The sequence below is a fragment of the Rhinopithecus bieti genome, unplaced genomic scaffold (assembly GCF_001698545.2).
Source record: "Rhinopithecus bieti isolate Rb0 unplaced genomic scaffold, ASM169854v2 scaffold_14330, whole genome shotgun sequence".
Taxonomy (NCBI): domain Eukaryota; kingdom Metazoa; phylum Chordata; class Mammalia; order Primates; family Cercopithecidae; genus Rhinopithecus; species Rhinopithecus bieti.
Window position 1 is genome coordinate 1,638,560 of NW_016807931.1, and position 16,652 is coordinate 1,655,211.

Consider the following 16,652-nt stretch of genomic DNA (forward strand, 5'->3'; position numbering starts at 1 on the left):
AAAAAAGGATGAGTTTGCGTCCTTTGTAGGGACATAGATGCAGCTGGAAACCATCATTCTCAGCAAAGTGTTGCAAGAACAGAAAACCAAACACCGCATGTTCTCACTCATAGTTGGGAACTGAACAATGAGATCACTTGGACTTGGGAAGGGGAACATCACACACCGGGGCCTATCATGGGGAAGGGGGAGCGGGGAGGGATTGCATTGGGAGTTATTCCTGATGTAAATGACGAGTTGATGGGTGCTGACGAGTTGATGGGTGCAGCACACCAACATGGCACAGGTATACATATGTAACAAACCTGCACGTTATGCACATGTACCCTAGAACTTAAAGTATAATAATAGTAAAGAAATTAGAGATGGGTGAGCAAAAAAAAAAAAATTTGAATGTATTTTTAGATAAAATTTAAAATCCGTATAAATATTATTAAATATTTCTATGGATAAACAAAGAAACAAAAAAAAGAAAAATAGAGATTGTAATAAATGTCTCACAGTGTTAATGAAAGGATCACATACTTTGTCAGCTGACTACAGCAATGAATAATAAATTGTAAAGATAGTTATCCACTTCTATAAAATGAATTGTTCTAAAACCTAACCACTCAAAACAGCAAACATTTAGTATCCCACAGTTTTTGCATCTCAGGAGCCTGAGCATAGCCTAGCTGTGTGCATCTGGCTCAAAATGTCTTACAAGGCTGTGAACAAACTGTTGGCCAGGGCTGAGGTCTCATCTGGAGGCTGAACTACAAGAGGATTGGATTCCCACTCCCATCACCTGAATGTAGGCAGAATTCACTTCCTCAAAGGCTGCTGGACAAAGGGCTCATGTTCATCCATGATTGTAGGCTAGAGGCCTTTCCCAGTTCCTTGCCATATGGTCTCCTCCTTAGATAGCTTATAACCTGGCAGCTGGCTTGATTTATAGTAAGTAAACGAGGGAGTAGAATAAGGTGGGCAAGATGAAAGCAACATTTTGAAAGTCATCACCTTTTCAAACATTTCGAAAGTCACCACCATATTATATTTGTTAGAAGCTAGTCACTAGGTCCAGTTCACTTTTAAGTGTTCAAGGTTACATAAGCGTATAAATATCAAAAGGCAGGGATAATTTGGAACCATTATAAAGGCTTCCTAACTACAGTAGACTTATTGAGGAATAAATGGGAGATATTATTATTTGTATTAACATAGTTTTACTGGAAATTGATTATATAACAGTAAATTGCTTACTCTTCACTTATAAATAAAGTTAATAAGCAGAAAGACTTTTGTTTTATAATATTTTGGAAATATGACAAATTTTAAAACAAATGCAGCCATTTGATTAATAAAACAAAATACTCATTTTGCTGGATAATATTTTCTAGCTATTTTCAAACTTTTTTCCCCAAACACCTAACATATATAACAGTGACTGAGATTGTAAGAGCAATTTATTCCAATAATTATAAAGAAAAAAAGCTATATAAAACAGAAAGTCCAGCTCCTCAATGGTTTTCTGTGATTTTAAGCTAGATAACATAACATGGTACAATGATCAGGACTACACAGCGATGGGGCAGATTGATCACTATAAATCGTTGTCCCTATTGATGCTACCCAGTCAATGATATCACAAGATTTGATAATTTTATAGATGAGGAAACAAGTCAAGAGTTGAAATAAATAAGGTTTAAACACAGGCAATCTTACACCTGAGTCTGTGCTATTAAAATTGCACTATATTTTCTTAATGTCTCTTACTACCAAGAACTTTTCTCCATTTATGATGTGGTATATGTCTCACTACCTTACATTTTAAGCTTGAACTGAAAATGTATTTAGCATTACTTTTTATTTTATATTTCACGTGTGTGTGTGTGCGCGCACACACACACATAGAGAGACAGAAGAGACAGAGAGAAGAGATGAATAAGTTTTCCAACCAATATTTAATTTTGGCCTTTTATTTAAGGTGTGAACTACTTAACAGGACAGAAATCTGTGTTCAGTATCAGTTTTTCAACACCACTAAGATAAATATATTACAAAGCAATGCAGAGTACAATGCAATGTATTTTAAAGAGTGAGATGCTGGCAAAGATATATACCTCATATTATCAAAAGGTACTGTGTGGTTCCTAACTATATTTTTAATATAAGTTTTCATTTTCTCTTTCTTAACAATGATACTTATTTGAAAACTACATAAAACATCATCAAAGGAGTTATTTTCCAAAAATACAAAAAAATAAGTACTCTTAATGAATCAATTAAACGAGCCTTGGTGGTTTCGTTCCATCTGCTCTTCTGCAGATTCTGGAATCCTTTAGAAACTCACATACATCATGAAGATTCTGAAATCTATATTTTTGTTATTACTAGACAGACTCTTGAGTCCTCTGTCAAATCGATATCCTTAACAAAGTCTTTAATGACATGCCAATATACCTATCTTACCTCATCAGCAAGATGTTCTCTCACCCTTTGTCCTTAGTTAAATGGGTCCTCATAAAATTCATGTACACTCAAAACCTCAAAATGTGAAGTTATTTGGAAATAGAATACTTAGATATGTACTCTGGCCAAAATAAGGCCATACTGGATTAATATGGGCTCTAATCCTATGATTGGTATCCCTGTAAGAGAAGATAAATGTGGACACATGGACACACACAGACAGAAGCAGCCATGTGAAGACAGAAGCAGAGATTGGAGTGATATAAGAAATGCCAAGGATTGCCAGCAATCACCAAAAGCAGGGAAGAAATAAGAAAAGATTCTTCAAGAGAGCCTTCAGAGAGACCATGGCCTTGTCAACACCTGGATTTTCGGACTTCTAATCTCCAGAACTGTGAGGGAATAAATTTCAGTTATTATCAGATACCCAGCTTGTGGTACTTTGTTACAGGAACTCTAAGAAACTAATACACTCTTCTAATGTGGTGTTTACATTTCTGTGATGGAATTTATATTACTATGTCCTTTACTGTATCTGCATATACCAACTTTATAGCATTGAACCTTAATCTAGTTAATGTTCAGCCTTAATTACTATAGATTTATATATCTATTCTTCTTTTCCTATTTATTTTTCAGGCTTTTTTTTTTTTGGATTTTACATTGTAATCATTACTGTACATTTCTGGAAAAAATTCTTTAAAACCTTTGAAACTTTCTGTCATTTTAGAATGTTAATGTCAATTCCTCAAGTTTCTTAGTTTCCATCTATTCTGTTACAAGTAATTCTATTACATTACAATATACTAGCTACTTTTACTAGCAATTTTAGATATGCTTTATGTGCAGACTGCCTTTTTAACTGTTAAATGAATTATGATCACTGCAAGGTAATATCAAAAACATTTTATTATGTCTACTTTCTGATGAATGTATTAATATTAATTATTTTAAACTGTCAAGCTAAATTATTGAACCTGGACAATATAAGATAAAGTAGACAAGTAATTTTAAACAAAAGTTTACTTTTATTTTAATTTAAAATACCTTGCTTAGAAAAAAGAGATAAGGTTATTGTGAGATATCAGTCAACCAAATATTAATTAAAAGGTGGCATTATTAAGAATATATGTCAAATATTAGATGAAAGCAAAAATAATCAAATGGACCCTTAAGCAGTCAAGAAATTAAGAAAGTATATATAACTACATATAGTATACATAACTACATATAAATTAAAATAAATGGAAAAGTTTGTGGCTAGATTGAATCAACAGAAGAGTTCATTAATTAAATATTGTGTTTTAAAGAGTATAACTTAAATTGGAATGCTTTTTCTAAATTAAAACGATCATTCCTATTTTTGGGATTCAGAAATTAGCTCAGGTTAATGAAATAGACAAAAAATGGGAATCTTTGAGGTTTAATTCTACATATCATTGTGGCTGAGATCCAGCACCCAGATATTTGGTCTAACATTTGGAATATTTCTATGAGGGTGTTTTCTGGATGAGACTAACATTTAAAACAGTGGACACTGAGTCAAGTAGATTGCCCTCCACAATATGAGTGGGTCTCATCCAATCAGTTGCAGGGCTTAACATAACAAGTACTAATTTCCCCCAACCAAGAAGAAATTCTGCCAACAGACTGCCTTTGGGTTCAAACAGCAATTCTTTCTCAGCTTGCTGGGCTACTGGCATATGTAGACAGCTCTCAGTATATATAGAAAGGAATATACACACACAGAGACACATAAACACATATCCCCTGTTGGTTCTGTTTTTCTTGAAAATCCTGACCAACAGAGGATCCTAAAGATCTTGTATTTTATTTCTCAGTTAGACATAAGGAGGTGGTAAAACCCAAACATTTAAATATTCTGCTTATATAGTTACATTAAGAAATGATAAATAAAAATGAGGAAAACCTGGGAGTATAGTGACTATACTATATAATCTTATACTATATAAACTTATACTATAATCTTATACTATATAAACTTATACTATATATAAGCTAGGACTTTGGGTTGAAAGTAATAGAAAACCAGCCTGGCTAACCTAGAGAGAAAATATTTGAGAAAGCTCAGAGAATATATAAGAAGGTCTGAAATAATCCACGTTGAGGAAAATGGAAACACAAAGTCACAGATGTAGTTGGATTAAAATGTTGTTGCTTGTGCTGTAACCAGACATTAACCCTGACTTCATGGTCCTTAGCTGTGCAAGAGTCTTTGAATTAATTCCTTTTCAGACAAAGTCACATGCCCTTGACCCTCCTCCAAGGCATGCCAAATGAAAATATGTGCCCCTTCTTAATTTCAGTAAAAAGTGGATTGAACATCTACCAACATTCATACATGCAGGATTTCTCCAAATAAAATAATTATTAGCTAAAGAATTAAAAACTCTACACTGATTATCACAAGCAAAATTGAGTTGTATTTCCTCTCAAGACAGAGTACCACGGAGAAGAGCCCTGAAACATCTAAAAAACAAACAAAATATATGAAGCAAGAATTTTCAAGACACTAGATCAGGGAATGGTCAATGATCTCTGAAAAACAATAAACAAAAGAGGCAAGGCATATTGATAAAACTTGAGAGAACTTTCAAACCACAGCATAGGGAAGGAGAATCCAGATGGAGCCCATCTGACTCCCTGAGTTCAGGAGACAGAACCCAGAGCCCAGGAAGGCAGATATAGTTAGAGTATGCAAAAGCAAAGTAGAGAGAGGACAGCTGCATGGAACAAGAACTTTCAAGATGCGCAGAGAATTGTCGTTGAGTATTTCCTGCCTATTTGTCAGAACACTGTGAGAAAACTACCATATGCCATGGAAAATAATCACTCAAAAGAGATAGTACTGGGCTTTCACAAACAGCTGTAAACATTATCTGTTCCCACCAGCTAGGCTGGAAAAGCTTCTGATGGGATGAGTCATTGGGTGGAGTGTGGAGAATAAAGCAATAATTAATCCTAAACTGGGTTCTCTTCTGGTCTTCCTTAACAGATCTCAAAAGTAAGACCCGAAAGGAGAAAATTTTCTCCTATAACTTTGAAGGAGCTGATTCCAGCTATTAGTCTTCAAGTCTGTCAGCTGAAGTTCCAAATATCATAGAACAGAAAGCAGCTGTCTCCTCTGTGCCTCATCTGAATCTCCAAACCCAAAGAGAAACCACTAGACACAATAAGTAATTAATGTTGCTTTAAGCCTAAGGTTTTGGAGAAATTGGCTTTTCATATATAGATTATTAACCCAATTTATTTTTCAGTTCATAGGTCTTTGAATTCGTACAGGCAGTATTCAAATAGCTGTTCATGGACATAATTGTAGATTACAAAACACTAAATTTTTAAGCCTAATCACATTACTGAATGAGACTCTTGGTAGTCTTAGGAGAGGTAAGTATGTTTTGAATATAGAAGGAATGTGAATCATTCGATCAGAGAGTAATCTTTGGTAGATTTCTGAGGCAATGAGCCCTATGAATGGGAGCCTTAGTGTATCCATATCTTTATGTAGCTAGTTTCCTTCTATGTCAGACAATAACAAACGTGATGTGAGTAAATACTTCAGAAGCACATAAGCACATTAATGTTTACTCAGTCTTGATGCTGGAAGTCTTGAAACTAAAATGTAAAACCATATTGCCTAACCTCCTGGAGAATGAAAAGAATACATGTAGACAGTGATCCAGCCATCTCAATCATTCCAGCCTGTTTGTTTTTGTCTGAGAGCCCAGACATGTGAGTGAAGCCATCCTAGATGATCCAGCCCTAGCTAAGCAAATGCAAACCCAAACAACACCAGCAAACCCAGACAACACCAGCAAACCCAGACAACACCAGCAAACCCAGAGAACTGTGAGAAGTAATAAATCATTGTTTAAAGTCACTAAATTTTGGAAACGGTTTGTTATGTAGAAAAGGACAATAAAGTCTCCGAAAAGACCCCAATGTTCACAAAACCTCAGTTTTATGAACTGAGTTCATAATGAACAATGTTCATAATACTCATCTAACTTTTCCAAGAATACAACAAATTCTCCTTTACATATAAATGTCATAGATATTTTATCTACACTGTAGACTTCTTCTTTTCCATTTGCTTTCCTTATAAATAGAACTCACCTATTTGATGTGGATTTTTCTTTCATTTTTTTGAGAATTTACTTTTTCTGGCTTACCTATTTCCTCTGGAAATTCAAGCTTGTCATCTGCCACCGTCAGCTTCTCACAGCAATGATTCCCGCCAACTCTGTTCCTTTAAAAGTAGGTGAGATGAGGAAGAGCTCAAAGTTTTGAAAGTTTTCTTCTTAAATTTTTCTCAAATCCATTCTCTGCATGTCTACAAATCATGAAGTCTCCCAGATCTTTATTCTCATCCCCATAAATCCACCTTCAAAATTGCTGCCAGGGTGTTCTTCTAGAACAATAATTAGCTTAAAAGTTTTCAGTGGGTTCTCATTCATGTCTGACTAGGTCAGGAAACAAAATTTCACTTAGTGCTCACTAAGTGCTTGCTCAGCACTATGCTAGGTGCTGTGCATACAAGTCGAATAAGTCAACCCCTGCCCTAAAGGAATTTATATTCTAGTAAAGGTAGACTGACAGGTAAACAGATATTCTTGCTGTAATGTGAAAATGTTAAGGTGGAAGAAAGCACAGAGGGAGAGAATTTGTCAAAAGCTTAGAAAGTCAGAAAAACTTCCTGGAGGTGTAACACTTGAGTTGTTTTAAAGGCTGATTGAAATTAGCCAAGCAGTGAATTAAAAGGGGCTGTCAGACAGAGGGGAGAGCATAAACAAAGATGTAGAATCATGCATGAATAAGCAGGCCCCATGTAGAGAACTAACCACAAACAGTTTGGTGTCTTTTGAGGTTCAATTCTGAGAGGTGGTATAGGGGAGTCATGTCTCAGAAATGGACAAAAACAGGGCTGTGCAAGGTAGTATAATAGTACCCCAAAGATGTCTATGTCCTCATTTCCAAGACTGAGTATGTGACTATTTCATAGCAAGGAGGAATTAAGATTGCTAATGGAATTAAGGTTGCTGATCAGCTGATATTAAGATAGATAAATTAGCATGGATAACCTAGATGGACCCTATGTAATCACAAAGATTCTTTAATTGTAGAAGAGAAGGAGGTAGAGGTCTGAGTCAGAGAGAGATTTGAAGATGCTACATTGCCAGATTTAACCTGTGAGGAAGAGGCAGCTTCTAGAAGCTGGAAAGGTCAAGAACGTAGGCTGTGATCTAGAGCTTCCAGAAAAAACACAGCACTTCCAATACACTGGTTTCAGCCCAGTGAGATTCGCTTTGGACTACTAACCTCCATCACTGTAAGATAATATATTTGTGGTAATTAAAGCCACTAAGTTTGTGGTGATTTGCTAGCAATAAGAAACTGATACAGACACCAAGTAACAGAGGCTATTACACTCTTTGCGCTGAGGGCAGTTGGGAGTTTAAAGTGAGGAAGAGAAACGGTCAGTTTGCCATCAAAAATCAAATTGATACAAGATGGATTTTTGGGATAGAGGGTGGCAGGGAGATGTTACAAGGCTGTGGCAATGGTGCAAATAAACAAACAAAGAATGATTAGCGGCTTAACCAGGAGAGTAAAGTAGTAGTAGATAGAATGAGGCAAATTAATTTTAGTGATAAAATTAGTGGGACTTAGGGACCAACTAACATGGTAGATAAGGGGGAAAAGAAGTATATAGAAGCATTCCTTAGTTTCTGGCTTGGGTAGACTTTGGTATTGTCACTGAGATGGGAAATGCAGGAAGAAGCCTTTACTTTTTTTCCTGTTTTGGTGAAGGGTGTGTGTGTGTTGAGATTTGAGTAGATTGAATTTAAGATGACTGTGGGATATCCATATGGAAGGTGGCAATAGACTATATCCCAAGCTTAGATTTCAAATTTAAGAGTCCTAAGCAGATGTGTGAAATTACAACAAAGAGAGCAGAGTGCACTGATTAAGAAAACGGTCTCAGGAGCCACCATTTAAAAGCAATTGTCAGTCTTCCTCAATCTTTGAAAAATAAAGGGTAATTATTGATAAGGCTATTACAATAAATAAATGTTTAAAAGGGTGTTTAGCACAGTATATGTAAGTTAGTAGATTCTCAAGAAATGGTAACTGTTATTACTAGTCGGGCCAGAAATAAAAGAGAACAGCAGTAGACCAAAGAAAGTATGAAGCTAAGTCTAAACAACAGGTGGGTTAGACACATACTGTCTCTGCCCTCAGAATACTCCCAGTCTAGTTAGCTTCTCACAGGCAGGGGCCATATTTTACTCACGGCTGTGTCCTACCCAGTGCTTAGCTCAATGACTGGCCCAGAAGGGTCAAGCACTTTATAAATTTTGGCTGGATGGTTGAGGAGAAAGAGTTAAATAGGATCAAGCAGCAGGAGCAGAGAGGAGGCAGTGGGAGAGTGGTAAAGAGCCCTAGAAAGGAGAAGGAAACCTAGGGGTTAGAGGAGGCAGGAGGAAGGCAATGAACCCCTGAAGCCAAGGCGTCTGCCTTGTGGACCTGGTGTGGGAAGAAGTTGTGGGAGCCTGGGGTTGGGGTGTGGCCCATATGCGGGAAGATGTAGAAAGGGCAAAAACAATCACTCGGGAATTTTTATTGAACGGAACAGGGCTCCTCGGAGGCCGGAGGAAATTAACCAGTTACCCACCAACAAAGCTTATACTTTTTCATTAGGATTGGCTAAGGGGTGATGGTTTCAGAGAAAGATGAAGTTTCAACTGTGCTCCTCTCAGATCAGGCCTCTAGGACGCACTTTCCCAGCTCAGAGGGCGCTCTAGGCACTAGCGCGAGCCGCCCCTCAGGAGGCCACTGCCCTTCTGGGACCGCTACCATTGGAAGCCTGGAACGCGGGGGGAGGGGCTGCGGTCGTTGGGTTCTGGCCATTCTTGGTCAGGTCCGGACAGAGGGACAACCGGGTGCGAGAGAAGGAGAGCGGGGCGGGTGAGGAAGAGGCTGAGGGGGCCCGTGCCGGCCATGGAACTGTACCTCGGTGCCTGCTCCAAGCCTGCCAATGTCGCCGTCACCAAGACGGTCGCCAGCGTCCTGGCTGCGGACACTCAGCAGTGCGGAGACGTGAGTGGCCGCAAGCTGGGTGGCGTTGTCCTCTGGCGGCCGCAGGCCTGCTGGGGAGCGGGGCAGGGGTCGCCACACGCGGGTCGCGAGGCTCCCAACTGTCCCCCTTAAGGAGACTGCCCTCTTGCGGCGCCCGGGGGCGGGGGCGGTGGCTCGGACTGTACTGGCCACAACTGGCAGGCGCGGGACGCCAGGAGAGCTGGTGACCAGGGAAAATGGGAGGACTTCAGGATGCCCCGAACCCTGATTGTGTAATTCTTCGGAATCTTTGGTTGCAGTGGAAGTAGATTGGTCTAAACTAAACGAAGACTGTCTAAAAGGAAAGACAAAACTCTCCAATTGTGTCTGACAGGGCGTGCACAAAACCCACTTTGCAGGGGTTGGACCGGCTCAGCTACTGGACCTACCTCTCGGGGTCAAGCTGCCTGTGATCCCAGGAAGCCATGCTGTATTCTATACTACGAATTTCGGTGAAAAGGTGAACAAGTTTTTATCATCTTTCTTTCCTTTACCCTTTACTACTTGCTGTTCAATTCAGAGGCTGCATCATACAAAATCCATTAAAGGAATTTGCATCAACATTTACAGGAAAAAAAAAGAAAAAATCCCACATCTGACCGAAGGTGGTGTTTAGAATGCATATGAAGCACTTTCATCTAACATAGTTTGAATATAATAATATTCCAGAAAGTTTAGATTCTTAGTCTTTAATTTACAATTCACGGTATGATATTAATATTCCTTATAATAAAACTTCATATATACCTATATAGTAAGTTTTGATGTACTTAGAAACATGTTTAGAAGGTGAAAGGTTATTAGTGCTAGCTGCCATTTAATTATGTGTTACGATTTTAACTGACAGTATCTTGGACCAAACTCCGTTTACGGGAAACATTATTTTGTTTTGAGTTGAATTCTATTTTACACATAAAGAAAAATAAAAAAGAACCGAAACAGTGAGACTTAAAATGAGTTAATGTGTTTAGTACTTCAACCTTACTTTAATGAAAGAAAGCCCTGCCTCAATGAGGAAGAGACTCCATAATTTGCCCCAGCCTTTCCATACAGTATTGTTTCCAACTAGAGAGGCTCAGCTTCTTCAAGTTGAGTCTTTCACACCTACCTATAAATACTGTGCTAATACTTATGTATTTTGTCAACTTTGCCCCCAAACCTGGCATACCTTGTCTTCTTCTGCCCAGTCTATGAATCTTAGCTATCAAGACTCTCTAAACTGTGATAGCCCCGCATTAACTTATTTTTGTTTAGAGTTCAGATTGCCCTTGATTTGTATGATCTCACTTATACAAACCATACTTAATCATACTGGATTATAGTGTGTTCTTCCCTTAAGCCTTTTCATGTTTTTAGTCCTCAACACCACACCCACCCCCAAACCTCCCCAGTCTTTGACTAAGTAGTCAATGCTGAAGGAGGTTTAGTACATTCTTGCTGACTGGTCGCTTTTATCAGTTTTGCAAAAAGTTCTACAGGAAAGAATTCTAAGTGGCCCACTTACCCTTACAATGTCTATGATGTCATCAGAAATAAGTAGAACCCCTTGGTATTTGATACTTGCATGATGTCTTATTCAGTTCAGGCTGTTATAACAATGTACCATAGACTGGGTGGCTTAGAAATAACTTATTTATCATTGTTCTGGAGCTGGAAGTCCAAGATCAGAACACCAGCATGGTCAGATTCTGGTGGGGGCCCTTTGTAGTCCTTTCATTATTACCTCCCTGCGTGGTAGAAAGAAGGATGGAGAGTTTTCTGTGGTCTCTTTTATAGGAACATTATCTCTCTTGATGAGGACTCCACCCTCATGACTTAATTATCCCCCAAGGCCCCAGCTCCTAAGGCCATCACATTGAAGGTTAGGATTACATATGAATTTTGGGGGCATACCGTCAATCTAACACACTAAATAAACATGATTTCTTGAAACAAGTTTTGTTTCTGAAAAAAGTATAATTGCCCTTAAAAAAAAAAAAAAAAACTAATCTGTTCTACTAGATTAGAGCAAGTGAACTACAAATATACCAACTTCACACAATTTGAGTCACAAACACAAACTAACTTTGCTAAAACGTGCTTGAAATTTATTCCATTACAGGTGATATAATTCCTCTTTAGTGTATACACTTAGAACTGTGACTTTTGTCTCCTCCCTCAAATATATTCTTTTTACTCTATTGCCATTTTCTCTGTCGACCATTAATTCACTTGTCTACTGCTTTTCAAAAAGATGTTCTCTCTATTGTTTATTACATTAATTCTCCCCAAATTTATTCATTTAATGATAATTAGGCACCATACTAGTTTCTCTGAAGAATTTTCTCTTTCAGTGTACTCTCCTTCATGAGTTAATGGTTAATACTCACATTTTAAGAGCAACCAGTTATTTTAATTGTCAGTAGAAAGGTTACTCTGGCTCAAATGAGTGGATTTGTTTAAAGGCGTTCTTAGTTTACAGATCAGTAGCTCAGGTTTGGTCTTGAGAAACATATGCTAAAAGTCACAGCTAAAAGTTAACATTTTTAAAAAGTTTACAGCTAAATGTCAATATCTGAAAGAAATATTCAATCCACTCCTTGACTTATTATTATTGATTATTTCCCTCCAGGAAAGATCTGGGCTTTTTATGTGGAGTCACTTAATTCAAGACTTTCCCCTTTATGAGTTCTTTCTTTGCCTTCTCAGGAGAGCATTGATAATCAGGGAATCTAGTTTTCCGATTAGGCTCCTTGGAAGGAATTAAAGTTTGATGTTAAACGAGAGGTCAGAAACTTAAATAAACTTTTAAATGCAAAGGAATAGCTAGTATCTTATTTTGTTCCTCTCATCTACCTTTTACCCATATGCAAAGCATTCTCCTACCTACCTTTCGAGAGTTCTTATTAGGGTCCAACCCAGCCAGAGTCCATAGTGTTCAGGAGTTGGACTGCAACTGTGGTTACAGCTAGACTGGAAACAGAGGTCACAAATTGGTGCCTCCAGACATGTCGGGATTGGTGCTTAGTGTTGTTGTGGTAGTATAAATTGAATTTCATACCTGCAAACAGGGCAGGTGCTCTCTGGTTTCCCATATTACCCACATACTCCAATTATCTGTCTCCTGAGCCAATTCCTGATTTAACATTATTTTGAACTATTATAAAACTTACGTTTTTCTGGCCCAGCAAACTTAAAACGGAAAGGGATGTAAAAACATTAACACAATTTCCTACTCTCATTCTCTCCTTTTCCATTTCAGAGGTCCCCAATAAGCCATTATCACCATCCTGCTATTGAAAACTAACAGAACTCAAACCAAAAACTCACTTTGCTAGTGTTTTAATTCATGGTGAGATTGAATAATACAGCTGTTTTCTCTAATGCAGCAGATGTAGAAACATGACTAGTAACTGATTATCTTTTTCTCTTTTTATATGTTAATGACTATTGCCTAAAGGCATATTTGGTCTTCACACAAATAGAAAAACTTCAATTTCTATCAATATTCATTAAAATTGATTATTTAATACGGTGAACGGAGTAATATAGACCTTAGGTATTCTTCTTACTCTAGCACTCAGAGATTGTTGGTTTCTTGCATTAGAAACCCCAAGATGCAATGACTCTTTAACTCAAAATCGTTAACATATAAGTTTTGCTTCTACTATTTGTTAAAGTTATTTTCATAAATTTTGATGAAACATTTTCTGTTTTGTTGTTCGTTTTAAGGTGATTGAAATATAATCATACTTACTATTAATCCTTTTATGTTTTGAATAGAATATTTTGATTTGAGAGAGGGAGGAGGAGAAGAGAATCCTAGTGTTGGCTTTGTACCTTAAAACAAACTGTATGAAAAGAAATATATTCCCTTTCTTTTCCTCTGCTCTTTTCTTATTTGGCTGAGAGTCAGGGGCTGAAGAGGATTAGAGGAGGAACTAATTGGGTGAAGGTGAGTCTTTGGGATAGTTTGCAGGTAAGGAGAGAGGAAGGGAAAGTCAGGAAAGCATGCCCAACTCCAATTTTCTGTGGCTGTTTTCCCCACTTCAGATTCTTCTGGCATATTTATTTTCAATGAATGTTCTAATCATTTTGATCGATTATTTAAAGTGAAAATGCATTAATTTTACATATTTTGGAATCTGTATTTGCAGCTTTTTCGACCTTCTTATGGTTTTAACCTGACTGATCCCTATTGTCGACTTTTGGAAAACCAATATAAAAGCCTCCATGATCCACATTTAAAAGCATACTATAAGCGCAAAGATATTTTGAAGAGATTAAAGAAAGGTGGCTACATCACCAGCAATAATAAAGTGGGTTGAAAATCACTTTTTTTTTAATCAATTAAACCCTTTAAAACATGATATAAACTTGTTTCTATACCTCACTTGCGGGACCTGTGTCACTTTTAACTTGGTCATGAGACAATACTTAATAGGCAGTTCTATCAATTTCTCAGTATTTGAATCAAGAGAAATCAGACAACAGTTCTTGCTAAATGAAAGTACTTCTTCCTTCATGTTTTTTCTTTGTAATACCAAAAGATTATTGACAAATAATTTGAGGACACAAAGATATATTAATTTTCCCACATGTATTATAGCCTTCTTTCTCTGTCTTTAATGGCACTGTATACTTGTCAAGAATTATGTTCCATATATTTTTAAAATCTTGAGATGAAATAGAAACTTATCAAAATTCAGTCTGTTAGAACCTTCATAGAGTATATCCTTTTTTTTTTTTTTTTTTTTTTTTTGAGGCGGAGTCTCGCTCTGTCGCCCAGGCTGGAGTGCAGTGGCCAGATCTCAGCTCACTGCAAACTCCGCCTCCCGGGTTCACGCCATTCTCCTGCCTCAGCCTCCCGAGTAGCTGGGACTATAGGCGCCCGCCACCTCGTCCCGCTAGTTTTTTGTATTTTTTAGTAGAGACGGGGTTTCACTGTGTTAGCCAGGATGGTTTCGATCTCCTGACCTCGTGATCCGCCCGTCTCGGCCTCCCAAAGTGCTGGGATTACAGGCTTGAGCCACCGCGCCCGGCCTTATTGGAGTTGAACAATGTTATTACACTTAAAATTATAATCCAATTACAGCTAATTGAAATTATTACTGTGATAACTCTAATTGTATGGACTAAACTCCTTTTACAATATAAGTAATGTTAATAAAGCAATATGTACATATTTTTAGAGACAGGTTCTCACTTTGTTGCCTACACAGGAGTTCTATGGTGCAATCATGGCTCACTGGTGCCTGGACCTCCTGGGCTAAAGCTGTGTTCCTGCATCAGCATCCTGAGTAGCTGGGACTGCAGACACATGCTGCCCGAGCTGGTTAATTTTTTTTTTTTTTTTTTTTTTAGAGATGGGGTCTTGCTATGTTGCCCAGGCTCATCTCAAACTCCTGACCTTAAGAGATACTCCTGCCTCAGCCTAAGTAATGTTTTTGGATAGAAATTTCTTGCTGATTAACAAATGCTGAGAGATACTACTTACAAGATTGTTAGCAGTTTATTACTCTTTATGCCAAAATGTCATCGAATTTTATGTCACTGCTATTAAAGTGATTTTAAATCAATTTAATGATTTTAAAATCAGTTTAATGATTTAAAGAATATATTTAAAATATTTATATATTATTAACATACTTAACATTTTTTAAAAGAGCCATGCATTTTCATTTTTGTTTGTAGGTTGTATGTACCTTGAGAGAATTGAATAAGTACAGGCAATATCTTACCAGTTTAAAATTAGACTTTGAGAGAAACTATATAAGAGAACAAGTAAGTTCAATACTTAAATTTGGTTTATTTACACAAAGTTTGGAAGAAATTCTTGTTTATATGTAGAATGTTCTTTTAATCATATTTTGACCCTTTATTATTGACAAAATAATTGAATATTTTTTCCAAGTGAAAATTTAGAGTAGGAATAAACAGTATTTGAATTTTGCTATATTTGGCCAAGAATGGGAAAGGGACTGGGTCATCTATCAACACACCAGTGGTAGCTGGCATAATTCAATAATTAAATTGCTAGTCAGATATATCGTTTCCCTCAGAGCTAAGGCCAATAATAAACATCTCTTGTGGCAGAAAGATTCTTAAGTTGAAAGCTAAAACAGTTTGAGCCATAGGAAAAGAACAATAAATACCTGTAGTGTTCTACAGTGATTCAAGAATATGTACACTCTGTGTTTGTACTCATACATGAGCACCTGTATTCATTCAGTAAAAATGTTGTTCTTGAATGTGAAATAGAATGACTGGGTGTAGAGTGAATGGTTATGGATAGTGACTTCCTTTAGATTTTTGACTCAAAGATGTGTGTATGTGTGTGTGTGTGGGTGTGTGTGCGTGTGTGTGTGCGTGTGCTTGTGTGAATTCAGATTTTAGGGTCAAGAGGTTTGGATCGAAATGAGAAAATTTTATTTATCTGAGTGTTTGCAAATGTATGTCCTAAAGATAAAAGGGTTAAATACAAACGAGACAGACTTCGCTATATTTCTAAGTATTCTGTATTTTCCCCACTTCATTCTGTACCCAGTGTTTCTTCTCTACTTCCTGCATATTTTTATTTATCTTATTTAGAATAGGTGGACAAATAAACTGAAATGTTTACCTGTTATTTTCAGAGAGATAAATCTTAATTTTAGTTTACTTGTCTGTGTCTTTAATGGATTCAAAATAGATGTAAATGCAATTAAACAGAAATAAGCATTTATAAAATATAGGAATTTAAATGGTTTTATTTTGGGGAAATGTAAAAAAAATTATATATATGTAATACACACATTTCTTAAATAGAGAATACTTGCAAAACAACTGCATAACGTACCGGAAAACAATCAAATCCCTCAACATTGTGATGTTGCACAAGTCCAAAACTGGTTGTTAAAGGAGGGCAGTGAATCTATTAAGGACCAGGAGCGGCTAATGAGGCATAGGTAAGATTAAAGTTGATGCACATTTTATGTGTATGTTGTAGAACCAAATAAGCTTGAAAATGCTAGAAAGAATTGAAGACAATTTTTTAAGTACTAGACACCACTCTCCTGGATCCCTCAGAGTGGAGAGGAAGT

At 37.0% G+C, this 16,652-nt stretch overlaps 1 protein-coding gene and 1 long non-coding RNA gene across 2 annotated transcripts in view; one reads left to right on the plus strand and one right to left on the minus strand.

The window, feature by feature from the left end:
* LOC108537049 (uncharacterized) overlaps window positions 1-9,634 on the minus strand; it is an 89,641-nt gene extending 80,007 nt beyond the window's left edge. Inside the window, exons 1-2 of the long non-coding RNA XR_001887702.1 lie at window positions 9,487-9,634; window positions 6,645-6,721 (exon numbers count right to left, since the gene is read on the minus strand). This is a non-coding gene — a long non-coding RNA (uncharacterized LOC108537049). The remainder of the gene's footprint in view (window positions 1-6,644; window positions 6,722-9,486) is intronic.
* FSIP2 (fibrous sheath interacting protein 2) overlaps window positions 9,419-16,652 on the plus strand; it is a 93,454-nt gene continuing 86,220 nt past the window's right edge. Inside the window, 5 exon segments of the mRNA XM_017884159.1 lie at window positions 9,419-9,573; window positions 9,926-10,051; window positions 13,728-13,889; window positions 15,265-15,354; window positions 16,378-16,517. Of these exon segments, the coding sequence (XP_017739648.1) occupies window positions 9,475-9,573; window positions 9,926-10,051; window positions 13,728-13,889; window positions 15,265-15,354; window positions 16,378-16,517 (617 nt within the window). The 5' untranslated portion in view covers window positions 9,419-9,474.